At 42.1% G+C, this 15,800-nt stretch overlaps 1 protein-coding gene across 13 annotated transcripts in view; it reads left to right on the top strand.

Annotated features, from left to right (window-relative positions):
* The window catches only part of TBC1D5 (TBC1 domain family, member 5), a 425,203-nt gene that overhangs the window by 397,141 nt on the left and 12,262 nt on the right, over positions 1–15,800 (top strand). For all 13 annotated transcript variants that reach the window (XM_014537570.1, XM_005863632.2, XM_014537574.1 and 10 more), the window contains one exon: positions 7,270–7,369. In XM_014537570.1, coding sequence (XP_014393056.1) covers positions 7,270–7,369 — 100 coding nt within the window. The remainder of the gene's footprint in view (positions 1–7,269; positions 7,370–15,800) is intronic.

Here is a 15,800-nt window from a genome sequence, read left to right as displayed (position 1 = left end):
CAATGAGGTGCTGTAATTACCTCCTGTTTTATAGCTAAGAGCACTGAGGCATAGAAAAGCTGTGATTATCGCCCTCTGCAAAAAACAACAAAACATACTCATGACCGGACAGTGGGAAATTTTTGCCTTATTAGGTAGAGCCAAAAAAAAAATGGGGTAAGAAACTAAGACCATTTTTAGTTTCTCAATAAAAATTATGAGAGGCAGCCGAAAAAGAGGAAATTTCTTTCTTTTAATCTTGTGAACCTTACATGTTCTATTTTTAAAATATCACTTATAATCCATATCCCATATGTCCCAAGTAAAGCAAATACATGATCTGAGTCAGTTATTTTAACCTGCCAATACCTGACTTCAAAAAGATGTCTGAAACTCTTTCACGTGGAGACCAATGAAGTGAATGTGGACTTGATATGTAATTGGTCAACTCTAGAGATATGCTAAAAGCCAAGGTGAAATCTGTGGAGAAAAGTTTTGCTTGGAAAAATAAGTTTCTCCCTGTATTTCACCTGGTGTCTCCGCACTACAGCTGTTCCTGGGCTGCTGCAGGGGAGGGGTTCGGAGTCTCTGGCTGCAAGGGCCAGCAAGGCAGCAGGGTCAGAGGGGAGCTGGCCTGGCAAAACCCTGGCCCACCTGGCTCATTCATGGCTATTGTTGTGTTGACTGTTGTTATTTTTTATTTGGCAAACTAAGGGAAAAGAGGTCAGTGTCCCTGACTAAATAGTCAGGTATTTCATGTCCTAAAACGTTTTTGCAGCACACCAGTTGAAAATTGCTGGACTGTGATATTTTGTAGATTTTAACTTAGAATCACCTTTGGTCATTTAAAAATATTGGCACCTCTTTTTTCTCCTTGGTAAATGCCATTTACATTTTTAAAATTTTACTTTGTATTATGTTATTTGAATAATAATTTGAGTTTCTTATTATAAAAATATGATCCAGTTTAATTGTAAAAAATACACACATACACACACACACAAACACATACACACACACAAAGAAAGAAAGGAAAAAGCACACACACACACAAACACACACACACACACACACAAAGAAAGAAAGGAAAAAGGAGGAAAAATGACCTATAATCCTACTGTTCAGAGAATAACTGATAAAAACATTTTGGTGGATGTCTTTTATTTTTTCTAAACAGAATCACTTAAATATTTTTTTCAAAAAAATTTGACATACATACAATATTCTATTAGTTTCAGGTGTACACCATAGTGATAAGACATTTATATACCTTACCAAGTGATCCCCCCGATAAGCCTAGTACCCATCTGACACCTTGCATAGTTGTTACAGTATTATTAACTCCAGGCTGTATTTTACATCCCCATGACTATTTTTTTAACTGGGAATTTGTACTTCTTAATCACATCGATCTTTTCACCCAGTCCACAACCCCTTTCCCATCTGGCGACCATCAGTTTGTCTGACAGAGTCATTCTCTACCTAGAACTTTGTGACTTGTCTTCCCTATTAGTGTATAATATGTTACTGTTAAATGTTCTCTAGGAGAACATTCTAAAACTTTGCATAATATTCTGTTTATGAATGGTACTACACATTACAGAAGTCACCTATCATTAGACATGTAGGATTTGTGTGGAGTGTGTGTGTGTGTTCATGTTGCCATTGAATGTGTGATGAATATCCAGAGAGTTATTTTTTGGCATATATCCATAGTTCCTTGGAGTAACTTTCTAGAATTGTATTAATAATCTAGAGACAACAACAACATGAACATTAATGAGTGTTTAGCATGTGCCAACCACTGTGCAAAGTACATCCTCCGACAATCATGTGAAGTAGGTATTATTGTTATCCTTATATTATAGACAGGAAACTGAGGCTCAGAGAGCTTGCTGTCGGGTCAGGGTTACAGACATGGTACATGCTGGTTCCAGGGCTTGCGATCATATTCCACTTGCTCTCTAGCGTGGCTGTACCACTGACTTTTATACTCTTAAGTCTTCTTTGTGCTCTTCTTCCATGTATTTTTCCCCTTGGTGGTGTCTTCCTCTGCCAACACCATATGCTCTGGCTTGGTTTTCATCCACACCATGTGTGAGTATTTGGCCCTTGTGTGCACCACAGCTTCCTCAGAACATCCATGGCCTTCCCACTTTTTCTCCTCGAGGCCTTCCATTTCCTTCACTTCCCACTTCTTGTTCACCCATCTGTTCAAAAAAGACTGGGCATCTTTCCTGCCTCCTGGTTTCTGTATTTAGCCTGTTCCTGCTGCCTGCAGTCGGTGTGGGTTCTCTCGTCTGCCTCTCTTGTGATCTGAAGTACTGCATGGAAGTAAGCAGATCTCCACCCGGTGCTCTTCCTGCCTCACTTTTCTCCTGCACCAAGGACCCAGGACAAGGACACTGCTCAGCCTGTCATCTTTACGAGCAAGGTCTGCATATCAATCCCCATTCCCCAAAACATCATCTGAAGTAAAAATGTAATCGGGATGAATGAAAAAGGAAGGGAAGACTTTCTGCCAGACTTCAGCTTCTGCTCTTCTCCAAGCTCTGGCTCTGCGCAGGTCCCACACTTTTCTGACTCCTTTGTTTACTGGGTCCTTGCCTCCTAAAACATCGTTATCCATCATTTCTTCTGGGCCACGTCCCCTTCGTCTTTAAGACCCATTAATACTGCCTCTTCCAGAAAATCTGCTTTCATTTCCATCTCTATACATTGGAAGGCATCTGCCCTTCCCAGAGCTATTATGCAGGTTCCTTACTCGTCTGTTATCATTATGTACAAGTCTTAGGTCTTACCCTTCTAAAGTCAGAGGCCAGAAGTCATGTCTCATTTGTTACTGTATTTTCCACAAGGCCTAACACAAATGTATTCATTGAGTAAATTAATGAATAAGTGAATAAATAATAAACTACAAAAGCTTGTCCTATTATATATAGTAGTAGAAAAACATAAAATCATTTAACAAAATTGATATATAAAATTCATATATTATAAAAGAATTAAAAAACTGAGATATAAAATATTTGAGAAGAAGTATAACAACACATAAGCTATTTGGGTGAATGGAAACACCACTTTGAAAAAGCAAATTCTAAATAATCATTTCTTCAGATACAGTGAAAACGAAAATCTTTCAGCAAACAACAAAACAGAACACAACCAATTAGGCCTAATTTTTTGGAAGGAAAACAATTTAGTAAGTAATTTTGGAGTTAGGACTTAACATGGTAATTGCTGAATCTCTTTTAAAGGAAACTGAGATATGAGATTATTCAGTGGGAGGAGTAAGCCAGGGACTTGGGTTCTCAATTAGCTGTCTAAACCTTGCATATACTTCCAAGAATGTGTTTACAAAGGAGGAGACCATGTTTCATGTAGGAGAGAATGAAAGAATCCACCTTATAAGTTTATGGTGAGGAGTAAATGAGTTAATGCATGCAAAGCTTAGTGTCTGCAATATTGCAATCACTATAGAAAGGTTAGATGCTAGGTTTTTTCCTCTTCCAATGGAGTGGCCCTCATCCTCCCTTCTGTAGTGGCAGGCAAGGGAAACATATGTGCAGAGGTAAATCTGTAATCCTCACTTAGCATCATTGATAGGTTCTGTGACTTTACGTGAAACGACTACAACAAAGCCAATTGTACTATAGGCCAATTGATAAAAACAAGAGTTAATCTGGTTCCTATGGCATCTCATCAACTTTATAACAAAATGACATTGAGTGAAAAGATGTTATTCGAGGACCTGCTGTATATTAAAGATTTTTCTTAGTGTCTTGTTTATACCTAAAAATTACGCTACTGTTTTCATAAAATCACAAGGCAATTAGCCAAGCACTTGTTTTTTTTATCACAGAGGGCCAGTTTACTGAAAACAAGTGACTGGAGCTGCCAGTGTTTAAAGCACGTTAGTTGGGAGGAGAATAGAGCATGAGAAGCTAAGAGAGCAGCATGAAATCAGTTCCACAATTTTAGAAGCCTGATTCTTGGCTCTTTCTTTTATCTGTAATTATATAGTGAAGAACAAATGACAAGTCACCTTTTTGCCTCCAAGTGATTTCATTCCTATTTATAAATTCTGAGTGATAGTTGAGGGTTTAGGAATGTTTTAGATGAGGCAAACTTAGAGGAATAAGACACTGATTTCTAACTTCCAAATAGAAGATGATCCTGGACCCCTCAACCTCTTTCAACCAGAATGCTCTTCTTATCTCATATACTGGGTCTTTGGATGAGCTTTCAGACTCAAGTTGCCAAGGGCTTTTGTGTTTTTAATGAATGATTGATTAATCCTTCTTATCTCATATACTGGGTCTTTGGATGAGCTTTCCTTTGAAAAAAAGGTTTGAATGAATAAAAGTTGCCATTTTCTACAGTACAGATTCCATTTGTACTGAGGTTGGCTTGGGATTTAGGCCAGCAGGATGCTCTTCATTGCCACCAGAGCCCTAAGCAGCATGTGCAGATGTAGAAACTGTGTTTTCATACTTCCACACGCTCACACAGTGTGCTGTGGGCTGCCGTGCTCTCTGGCTTCCACATACACTTGTGCAGATTGTGCACTGCACAGTTCACAGGGCAACAGCCCCATCACACTTGTATTACAATAATGTTCAGTTAGGTGTTTTGAGGAAGAGAGCCCCTTGGAGCTGCATACTTCCCTCCAGCTGTCCACCGCCTCACACCCACAGCCCTGGTCTGTCCGCTCTAAAATGTCTCCTCTGGCTTCTTCTCTCCCAACTTTTATAATGAAAATAAAGTGTAAAATAAATCCATTTAGGTAGGAATGTCTGCTGGAGATTCAAGTTGCCAAAGGCTTTTGTTTTTTTAACGAATGATTGATTAATTTACTAGTAAGTTAAACTAACACAAGAGAGAAGATGTTTTAAAGCCAGGAGGCAGTGTATTCCTGGTGCCCTTTGTCCACTCTGAGCTGTCAGCCCCCTACTCAGTGGTCACATGTGAGAAAAACTCAGGCCACAGCCAGCCCCCTTCTTGTAACAGACTGCCCAGCTCTCACCTCAATATGGTTCTACTCATCCGGTTGGGTTTGTGTCAGTAACACATTGAAAAGGTGACTTGTTCAATAGAAGGGACAGGAAGCAGGGACCGGGCTTCCCACAGCCATTATTTTTATTTAATTACAATTTATTCATGTACTCTACCTCATTCTCTAGTAATTTATGTGTCTTTCTTATTCCAACTACACACTTGTAAGCTCCCTGAGAGCATGGTGTCAGACTTGTACCTCCTCCAGAGAGTGCTGAAGTTAGGCCCAGGTTGGGTAGAGGATTACTTAAAGTTGCATGACTTGTAAATGGAAGGGTCAGAAATATAACTCGAATTTCCTAAGGCCATATACCCACCTAGTGTTCTTTCCATGCTACCACTGTCTCAGTTACCTGTTGCTGGACAACAAACCACTCCAGAAGTCCAGTCCTCAAACAGCTGCACTACTGTTTCTCCTGGGTTGATGGGTCAAGCATTTGGATAAGGCTCGGGTGGGCTGTTCTCTTCCACAGGATGATCACTGCGTTGACTGAGTCACTCATTGGCTGACTTCACATGGGTTGAGCAGAAAGGTCCAGTACGGCTTCATCCCTATGTCTAGAACTCAGAGCTTCTCTTGTGGCCTCTTTCTCTCCGCATTTCCTCTCCTGACTCAGTATTCTAGCCTGAACTTCCTTACAACATGGTAGCTATCTTTTTCCAGTGAGAGCAGAAGTCAGCAGGCCTCTTACACTCGTGTCAAACTGACCCAGTTTGACTTCTGCTGTATTCTCTGGATTAAGGCAAGTCACAAGGTCAGCCAGGTTCAAGGGGAGGGAACAGGGTGTACAATGAGGGAAGGACTAGATGGTGGCCATCTTTGGGAACTAACCACAACTATCATTAACCAACACGCAGTGTTCTTTCTCCTGCAGTGTCCTGATAGAACAGGGAAACTCAGCCAAAACAAAGGGAAAAAAGAACAATACCCTGAAACACTCATCCTTTTCCACCTTAAAGCCCAGCCGAAGAGTCGGGAAGGTGGCACCACCTTCCCACAGGCCCCTGTCATCATCCCTTGGCTGAGCTTCTTCTGGTGGCATTTGTCTTTACTTGGTGGGATATGTAAGGAACATGGTTAGTGCTGGTGTTATTCTACAGTGGACTCGTCTCAATAATTTGTTTTTAAAACTACTGCTCTATTTTCTGTGTCAAGCTTTCAGATGCATATTCCTAAGGGCTAGTCTCCAGGCAGCAGTTAGAAACAGTACTTTTCAGTGCTGTATATGTGTGTTGCTAAAATGGAATACACCTACAAGTAACCTTTTCAACTGTTAATTTCCATCTATAAGTCAAATTATACTCAGTCTCTAAGGAAAAGCAAAGCTCAGTAGGTTTCTCTTTCCTTCTTTTTAATGACACAGGATTTTTATGTGAAAGGACAAGCATCTAAAACTGAAAAATCAATTTTCTAGCCTGTTCCAGCTCCAGCAAAATATTTTCTTTGTATTCTAGCTCACTTGGTTTAAAGTATCCTACCTAATGAGGATAATTCTTTCTCTGAGAAAAACTCCCTTAATCTTCTAAATATCCAGGGGAAATTTTTTACGTGTATCATTTTTCTTTAAAAAAAAAAAAAAAGCAACAGACTTTTCCTTTTGTTACAGCTAGATTGTCTTTTACCATTTAGATAATTACTCAACCCAGAGTATTTTTCCTAGAAACAATCAAATAAATAAAATGCTCCAGTGTCATATCAAGAGAGGAAATGTAAGAGCAGCTATTTATGGGCTGCAGGGACAAAACTTTTCCAAGTGCTTTGGGAAATCTCACTTTTTAAGAGATTATCATTGTCTGGAAAGTGATGAGATTTGTCTTATATAAATGGAAATCTTCAGTTTCCCAAATGTGTGTGAGAGAAAATGTAATTTTTTTGTACCAGCTGCCTGGGGAGTATGGCTCACTGAAATCCAATTTACTCTCCCGATTTGTGGGACTTGGTAGTTATAGAAGATACTTTATGTACTTTTTTGTAGGGGTAAACATTTACGCATGGCACAAAGCTAGCATTCAATTAGGAAAAGTCCAGGTTTTCTCAGCCTCTGTTTTACCCTTTCTCCATCTTACTGGTAGTGGCAGTAGTGGGTTTGCTTGTGTTTATTTGCTATTTTGTTATGCCTTATCTAGGACTGAAAAGACATTGTACTTCTTTAAAATAGTCCAGATCATTGGAGAACTTTGAGGATTTTATTTGATTTTTTAAAATTTTCCATATCTTTACTTGCTTCATTTTAGGAAGAAGAATTAGAAGCCCAAATTTCCTTCCTTCAAGGACAGTTGAATGACCTGGATGCCATGTGCAAATACTGTGCGAAGGTGATGGACACTCATCTTGGTGAGTGAACTACTTTGGCCCTGGGAACGGTGATTGTCCTAACAACAGAGCCACTAGGCCCTTTGTTAAGCTCTTCACATGAATTATCTCATAGAATCCTCACACCAGCCTATGGCAGATATACTGTTACTATCCCCATTATACAGATGAGGAAACTGAAGTACAGAGAGATTAATAAAATTTCCCAAGCTTTTATCACTAGTTAGTGAAATAGAAATTCAAAATCAAACAGGCTAACTATAGTTTTCAGCTCTTCACTGCTACACTGCCCTTTGTAAGTATCTGTCTACCTCAAGCCAAAATAAAATGTTGCGCTTTCAAGATCAAATAGTCAGTTTTTTTGTGCCAACCTGGCTGTAATCACTAATGTGATTGTTTAGACAATGCTTCTTTATTTTTTAAAATACATGTTTTAACCACCTGCCTGAAATACATGTTAGGACCACGTGACCTTTTCTAACTCTGACTGTGCTTAGAGTCTAAGAAATGTCCTAGTATACACATGAGTCATATGTATGTCACATCAGAAAGTCTTTGGCCACTACTCTGTCTCCATTTGTAGAGTTCTGTGTTTTGTATGGTCTCATGTATGTATTAACATGAGCAACTCTACGTTGCTTGCAAAAGCTTTTATAATGCTTTTTCAGCCCACTTATGGACATTCTTTCTCCATTCTGCAGTGTCTAGCATCTGTAGTTTGGGAACAAATTAGGAAAATGAGACATGTACTCTAATGGGAGTGGCCTGTGTGTTGCTCTGTGAGTTTGGAGAATGGCAACACCCAGTATTGTCAGGAATCAGGATGCATCCCACCTTTGAGGCTCCTTCCCTCCAACCCTGGGGCCATCATTGAGGGTAGACTATACCTCAGACTCCACTAGTCTCTCAGCCTATTAGGTCACAAGTCCATTGCATGTGGCCAGAAGGGCTGTCATTTAGGCATTGTCTGAACCATCCTTGCCTCTGGCAAGTAATCTTAGGGATTTGGAGAGCTGCTGACTTAGGTGGCTGGCTGCCTATCAGTATCTGATTAGTCAGCAGGATGGGCCCTATTTTAGCCTCAGCCTTATTTCTACTCTCTTGACCACTCCTTCAGAGAAAGGGCTCAAGAGGAGGAAACAGCTGGAGAAACCCAGTCACATCTGATCCCACCCCTTCAAAACTCTGTTTATTCATGTGTTTCTTTATGACCATTTTTATATAGAACTAAGTTTACATGAATATCATAGCATCACACTTTAAAATGTATCCAAAAGAAGTTATGAAGAGATAGTTTGTATATAAATGACTGATATGTATTATATAACTAATTTTAGCTAATTAATTCATCTTAATTCTAAAGTGTGTGCATATGTGTGTATGTACACATGTGTTTTTGTTGTTGCTTTATTTTTTTGCTTCTCTGGCTTCATGGTGACCTTTTCACTACTTGATTTTGCTTTCGACCAAAGGAGGAGAACAAAGAGTAACTGAGAGAAAGATTTACTAAAACTCTAGAAAATCCCGCTAGGAAATTTCCAAGCTGTTTGGTCCACGTAGCAGCTATTAAAGCAGCTTGACTTAAGCCTCAGAATTTTCCATGGGAGGGGGAAACACTTTAATTAAAGGAAAGCCCATACCAGCTGTGAGTTTTCAACTAACCACAAAACTAGATTTGTTTTTGTGTTTCACTTTCAGCCGGAGTCCTATACACAGCCATGACTTCTGTCCACCATATAAATGTCCTGGCCATGCTTTTAAAGGGGGTTTCAGGGATGCTGCAAAGAATTCCTGGCCCCAGGGCCCACAGATACATTTCCTTCGTCTGCATGTTATAACATTGGTTTATTAGAGGGCATTTCTGTGTTGTAGGCAATTTTGATTCTAAGCAGAAATTTTAGGAAAATATCATTAATTAAGGCAAAGCTCTTGATTTACTTGACTTATTATACTTACTTTAAAAATGACCTTAACACCTTAGTGTTTTTTCCATATAATGTTTTCTATTTTTCCTGATTATCAAAGTATTCTAAAATTGGAACAACTGAAATATCCATTAGAAAGTGACTGAGTATAGTAATTTAGATATGCAATCTTTATAAAAATTAAAAATTCTAATAAATTTTATTTATTAACATAAGGAAATGTTCATGATATATTATTAAGTGAAGAGGGCAGGTGGCAGACTAGTGTGTATTTGATGTGAAAATAACTGGTAACAGTGGTTGCCTGGGTGAGGGAAGATTATAGAGGGACTTTCTAAGAGACAATCTTCTATGCTCGGAAAATGCAAGGCCGTCACTGAAAATCTGTAGACAGTTTAAGTGCATGTAACTAACACCTGGCGGGGGAGGTCAGTCTTTGTACTGCGGCAAGAGGCAGCTGTCAGAGCAGCTGAGTGTATCTGAGAAGCAGAGACGGCCTCCTGGCATCAAACAGACACCAGTTATACAGGCTCTGTCCCTTCTCAGCTCGGCCAGGTTGCGATTGTGTGCTCTTATATAAAATGGAGATAAAGGTATATATCTTGCCAGTTTGCTGCCAAGATAACATATTTTTAAAGTTTAGCACAAGGCATGGCCCAGAGTGGGTATCAACACAAATCCTCTCCTTGTTCTCCTTAACTCTTAACTGCTCCTTCTCAAGGAAGACCCTGAGAGACCCATCCAGCCCGTGACCAGAGAGCTGAGTGACTGTCCAGTTTATGGAAGGGCTGGGGCCAGTGGCACATTGCCCAGCACCTAACTGAATACTGCTTTTCAAACGGTGCGGAAAGAGGGTGGGATTGTGGATGTGCTGATTCTGAGATTGTGTGTGTGAGCTCTGTGATGAGAATGCTTTCTCAGAACTGAATGATGGATGTGTACGCAGTGACATGGTCCAGACGTGCGGGGCCACAGTGGAGCTGTGAGCACTGCCTCAGAAACTTCTTCTAACGATGATGGTCTGCACCGAGTTCCCTCCATTTCAAGGGAATTCTGTATCACCCTATGTTTTCATCGAACATGCAGTAATATCTTCAAATGTCAGGTATGGCTCAAGGCTGTTATTATAGCTGATAGAACAAATATAGAGAGAAGCCTCTCGTTAAAAGTTATATAAAGGCATTTGTTCAGATTGTCCTTTAATTACAGAGGCAATAAAATTGACAGCTTGGCAGCATTTCCTTGTCAATCTGGAACCCAAAACTGAAAGAGTATTTGTTTTATCAAAATTCTAATTTTATTACCGCTACAGAATTGAACTATTTGAATTCAAAGATTTAGAGGCAGGAATTAAAAATAAGTGTTTTATGAAATCTAAACTTTTCCTGACAACTTCAGAACTTTCTTTATGTGTTCATTTTTCTGTTGCTATAGTTACTCCCCTTCTTGTCATCCTGACAGTTGAAAGCCATTGACAGTGCGGTATAACCCCCATGGCTGAGCTCAGGCTATTTTTAGATTTGCCATACTTCACACGTAATTGCACGTGGGCGAGCAGCCTGCACTTCTCTGATCTGTGAGCAGCTGGGCTGAGCGGCCAGCTGTTTACAGGGAGTCTGAGCTGCTCACCCTGCTGGCCTCTCATGCCCACACCTGCCTGCTTCCAGTGGAGGTGTTTCCATCGTTTGATATGTAGACACTGGGTTCCAGCAGCTTGGCCCTCTCATTGGTTGTTCATCTAAACCATGGGAGGGTTAAATGCGATGAATTCAGAGAAGTTAGGTTTCCTGTGCTCTTGTTGAGAGCCCTGGCATAGGACCTTAGACCAGTAAAGATGTAGGAGCCCTAAAAGCCATCTCAGCTCCTCTTCATTCCCCAGACGAGGAAACCAAGGTAGGGAAGGATGAGTGGCATGCAGCTAGCTGGCACCAGGGGTCCAGAGCCGAATCCCGTCCCTGGCTTCTCGTGCACTGATGCTTCTACCGAGGCCACATTTGAATCAGTCGCTGGATTTCAGACCTCCTGCTGTTTTCTTGCACATGCCATTACTGATTGTACACTTGTCATAATATTTATGCAAGAATTAGCTATAAGAGGCCAGTTTTGAAAATTAGTTTATTTGCCTCTGCAAGAACTTTATAAATCTGATTTTCTAATGTTTATAAAAACCACTTTCAATGGGTGTCTTTGAAAATGTTCAATAGGGCAATTAACTAATGACATTTGAAGAACAGAGGGAAGATGTGATCACCAGACAGCTCTCTCCCTGTCAGCCACGCTGTGATAAAAGCTTTCCACAACGATTTTAAGAACTTGAAGTCCTGTGTATGATTGTGCGGTACTGCATTTCCTCCAAAGAAGGAAGTAGACACTTTGCCGAGGATCCTGTGAGGGATACAGGTTCTGACTCAGTGGGTCTGATGTGGGGCCCAAAGTTCTGCCTTTCTAACAGCCCCAGGTGACCTGATGTCACCAGCCCCTGACAGAGTAGAAGCAGCAAGGAGCAAAAGGGCTTAGAATTATTTGGGCTCAATTTGATGATGTGTTCCTAACCCCACACTTCAGGCACATGTGCAGCTTAAAGTCTGTGGGCAGAGGGCTCACAGCCTCCCTGACAATGGTTGTAGCCTTCAGCCATCGGAAATTCAGTTCTTTTTTAGCCTTTCTGAACTTGTTCTATTCTAGGTGAAGTCCCCTCCCCTGCTCCCGGTTTTATCATCAGAAAACTTGGAACTGTTGGTCAGCATCTTCCTTGTGCCCACCCTGTGCCTACTTAGAAAAACTTGGCAAACCAAGCACTGTCGTCTCCCTTCCCAGGCTAACGCACCACAACTCTGACCACATGACCTCAGTGCAGACTGTCCTTTCGTCATTTTATTTTCATTTTCTGGCTCATTTCCCCACAGGCTTTTCCCCAGGAAGAACCCAGGTTTTCCATCTTTCTAAACTGTCTGACCACATGGCCTGTTTTCACCGCTCCATACTAGGCTGCCTACCCATCTCCTCCAGTCCCTGCCCTCTCCAGTTAATGACTCAATAAACAAAAGATGCGTCCACCCCGTCTTTGTGGAAACAGGCTTGCTGTCAATTGCTTGAAAGCTCAAGGACTTCTGTGGCCACCCCAAGCATCTCAGGCTGAGCTTCACATCTTGTGAGTCGGCAGAGGAGAAGCCAAGATAAGAAGGCTGATGTTCACTGCTGAGGGCCATATCTAGCTCCCAGTTGAGGAGTGGCACTTCACTTTCACTAGATCCTTATATCAGCAAAACGCATATGGCCTGAAATTCACAAAAATATATCCATCTTAAACCCAATTCAAAGGGTCTCACTTGACTAAATGATGTAACTGTACAACTTACCAAACTGCTCTCCTATCTCATTGCTCCCAAGTGAAAGGGAATGATGGCAGAACCCCAGGATTTTCCTATTTGTAAGACTCTCACTATGTTTCTTCTCTGTTTTATAAGTACATATTCTGGCAAAGGCATCTAACTGTTATTGGAGCTTAGAGCCTTTTAAGTTTAAAAAATATACGTAAAGTCTCTTCTTCTGGTTGACCCTAAGGTGCCAGCCATGTCCTAAATGTGATAGAGTTTTTGCCTGTGAGGAGTCATACTTCTGTCCCTCTGGCTGGCAGGATGGTAAACCCTGCGAGAGGTATACACCTTGAAGATTACAAGCTCTCTGCTAAGCACACTCAGTTTACTTAAGAGAACTGTTTGTAGCCTGAAGACTATTCTTAAGTGTAGTGCACACATTTGCCTAGTCTCCCCTGGATCCTCCCAGGTGATGCTTCTTTCCCGGAGCCGAGCTTTCCCTGTGCCGAGCTTTCCGGTGCCGAGCTTTCCCGGTGCCGAGCTTTCCCAGAGCCGAGCTTTCCCAGAGCCGAGCTTTCCCAGAGCCGAGCTTTCCCGGTGCTGAGTTTAGGATTTTCAGCCATTCTGGCAGCTGGATACAAAATAGGACCCTTGATTAGATGTTCTGTGTAATCTGCTTTTTGCTTTTTAAGAAAAAACTGAGCATGAAGTGCCTGACTCAGTACTTGGCTCTTAATAGACCACTAATGAATTTTGTTTCCCTTCACCTCCCCCTCCCACTTCTCAGTCCAGCATCTGGTTGATGATGTTAGTGTCACTAAATTCTTTATCTAAGAAATATCTCACCTACTTCTGTTTCTCAGGAGATAAAAATCAGCCCTGATGCTGCTGGGAAAGCCTCCCATTGGCCATTCAGCCAATACTTACTAAGTATCTGCTCTCTGATGTAAAAATAGGTTCTAGGAGGAGGGGGGAGGGTGAAGAGGAAGAGTGGTGATCTAAAATTGAGCTCAGTGTTTAGAAGAGGTGAGTAAAACTTCAAAGTAGGGAAAGAGAGTGAAAGAGAATATACCTCATCAGAAATACTGAAAGTGACACATATCTTCACAGGAAGCAAACCAAGGTCCTGCCGGAGCACTAGTCAGTGATCTCGGAAACACTGGCAGGGACAGGGGCGTGGAGGGGGCGACCCTAAAGTAATAGAGATACAGTGAGCAGAGCACCACATTGGGACCCAGATGACCTTGGGTCCAGGATTTGCCGTGTAGAACTGTGCAGCTTCAGGAAACTTCAGTCTTTGAGCCTCATCTGTGAATTATAGTTCCAAGAGTAAAAGATGAGAGTCCAGCAATAGGTGCTTTCAGAGGGAAGACTGTTAATAAGGAAGTTGATGCTTGGATACAGTTTTAAGGTGGACTTTGAAAACAAGGAGGGGTGTGGTGTTAGGAGAAGAGGAGGGCCTTCTAGAAGGGGAATGGCATTTGCAGGGACACAGAGGTGTACACCTTGTGTTAAAAGGTGAACTTGATGCCTACAGTTTTCTCCTAAGCCTGCCTTCTCCCAAGCTCTGGACAACTATGGACACACTCTGTGAACAGAAATCCCAACGGCCTAGCCAAAGTCAGTAGTGACAAATGACAGGTCTGCCCCCTACTCCTTGTCTAATGGCCTCTGCAACCACTACCACTCTGGGCATGCATGTGGCCCTCGGTCAGCCACATGTGAGCCCTCTGTTTGTACCAGCCTGCAAATTTCTTGTTTAGTCTGGGACAGTCCTTATGTGAGGTTGTCAGAGGTCAGGATAATTAAATCTCTACCAGAGATGAGAGAGCATCAGAGAGCAGAATCCACTTTCTGGGTATTTGAGATATTGGAGAAGGAAAAGAAAAACACATACTAAGCAGTAATAGTAATAGTGAGGCAGTAGGTTACTGGTAGAAGGGGGCCACTTTGATTATCTTGTCTGATTCTCCGAAACAACCCTCTGAGATAGACACTCCACATCCTACGGCACACACATCGCAGCACAAAGTCGTCAGAGCCCGAGCTGATGGATGCAGTACCCGTGCCCCCGAGGTCTGGTGGAAATGGCCGGGCAGTCTGCTTTGCATATAGGTCAGCCCCACCACCAAATAAAGGGCACTAACATCCCAAGGCAAGCACATCAGTGTCAAGACCCCATCCTGTTTCTCTTCAGACCTCAGGCTCTCCATCATTGCCGTGTGCCATTGTGGAAGGAGGGCCCGGATCCTGGTGACTGGGAGTGGAATCCGAGCTCCACCACTTCCAGTGGTGAGACCTCAGGTGACAGACCTGGCGTTTCTGAGCCGGGCTGCCTTTTCCAGTCTGGGATGGTGGCACTAATCGAGAGTGGTTGTTGGGATACTCAGATGACATAATGTGTTTGTGTGGAAATGAAAGCTACTGCAGTGGGCTAGGTGCTATGCTCCTGTGTGTACTCTTCCCAGTCATCCTCTGGGGAGGTTCTGTTATTACCCATCAGGCACCACAAGGAGGTTAAATAACTTGCCCAATTCCACCTCCACTATAATAGATGATAGTTGTGTTTTTGTTACCTTTCCACTACCCCTCATAATGAATACAGGCTTATGTTAACTTTCTGTGCCAGCCATTCCAATAAAAAATGGAAAAACTTTTATTCTAGCATGGAAGAAAATAAGGTTTTTAAGAAAGTAAAAAAGTAGCCAGTGTTCCATTTCCACTACCCTTAGAGTTAGAGGTCTAGTCTTGCGATTTCAACATTTCATCAAAAAGAGTGGAATCATCGTAGGATCATGTCGATGAGACTTTTGTGTAATTTCCACAGAAGTGGTTAGTCAAGTGAGGTTTTTCCCTTCAGTTTCAATGTGCCCACATTTAAATATACTGAGGGGGGTGTTCCTCAGCCCAGCCTGCACCCTCTCATAGTCCAGGACCCCTCAGGGGATGTCTGCCTGCCAGCTTTGACCCGCTCCCCACCACCGCTGCTGCGCTCACCAGCCATGAGCCCAGCTTCTGGCTGAGCAGTGCTCCCCCTGTGGGAGCGCACTGACCACCAGGGGGCAGCTCCTGCATTGAGCATCTGCCCCCTTGTGGTCAGTGTGTGTCATAGCAACTGGTCATTCCGCCATTCGGTCGATTTGCATATTAGCCTTTTATTATATAGGACTAGAGGCCCGGTGCACAAAAATTTGTGCACTCGGGGGGAGG

Source organism: Myotis brandtii, unplaced genomic scaffold (assembly GCF_000412655.1).
Source record: "Myotis brandtii unplaced genomic scaffold, ASM41265v1 scaffold18, whole genome shotgun sequence".
NCBI classification, from domain to species: domain Eukaryota; kingdom Metazoa; phylum Chordata; class Mammalia; order Chiroptera; family Vespertilionidae; genus Myotis; species Myotis brandtii.
The sequence above is the reverse complement of the archived record's forward strand: the minus strand, read 5'-3'. Positions and strand labels throughout refer to the sequence as shown.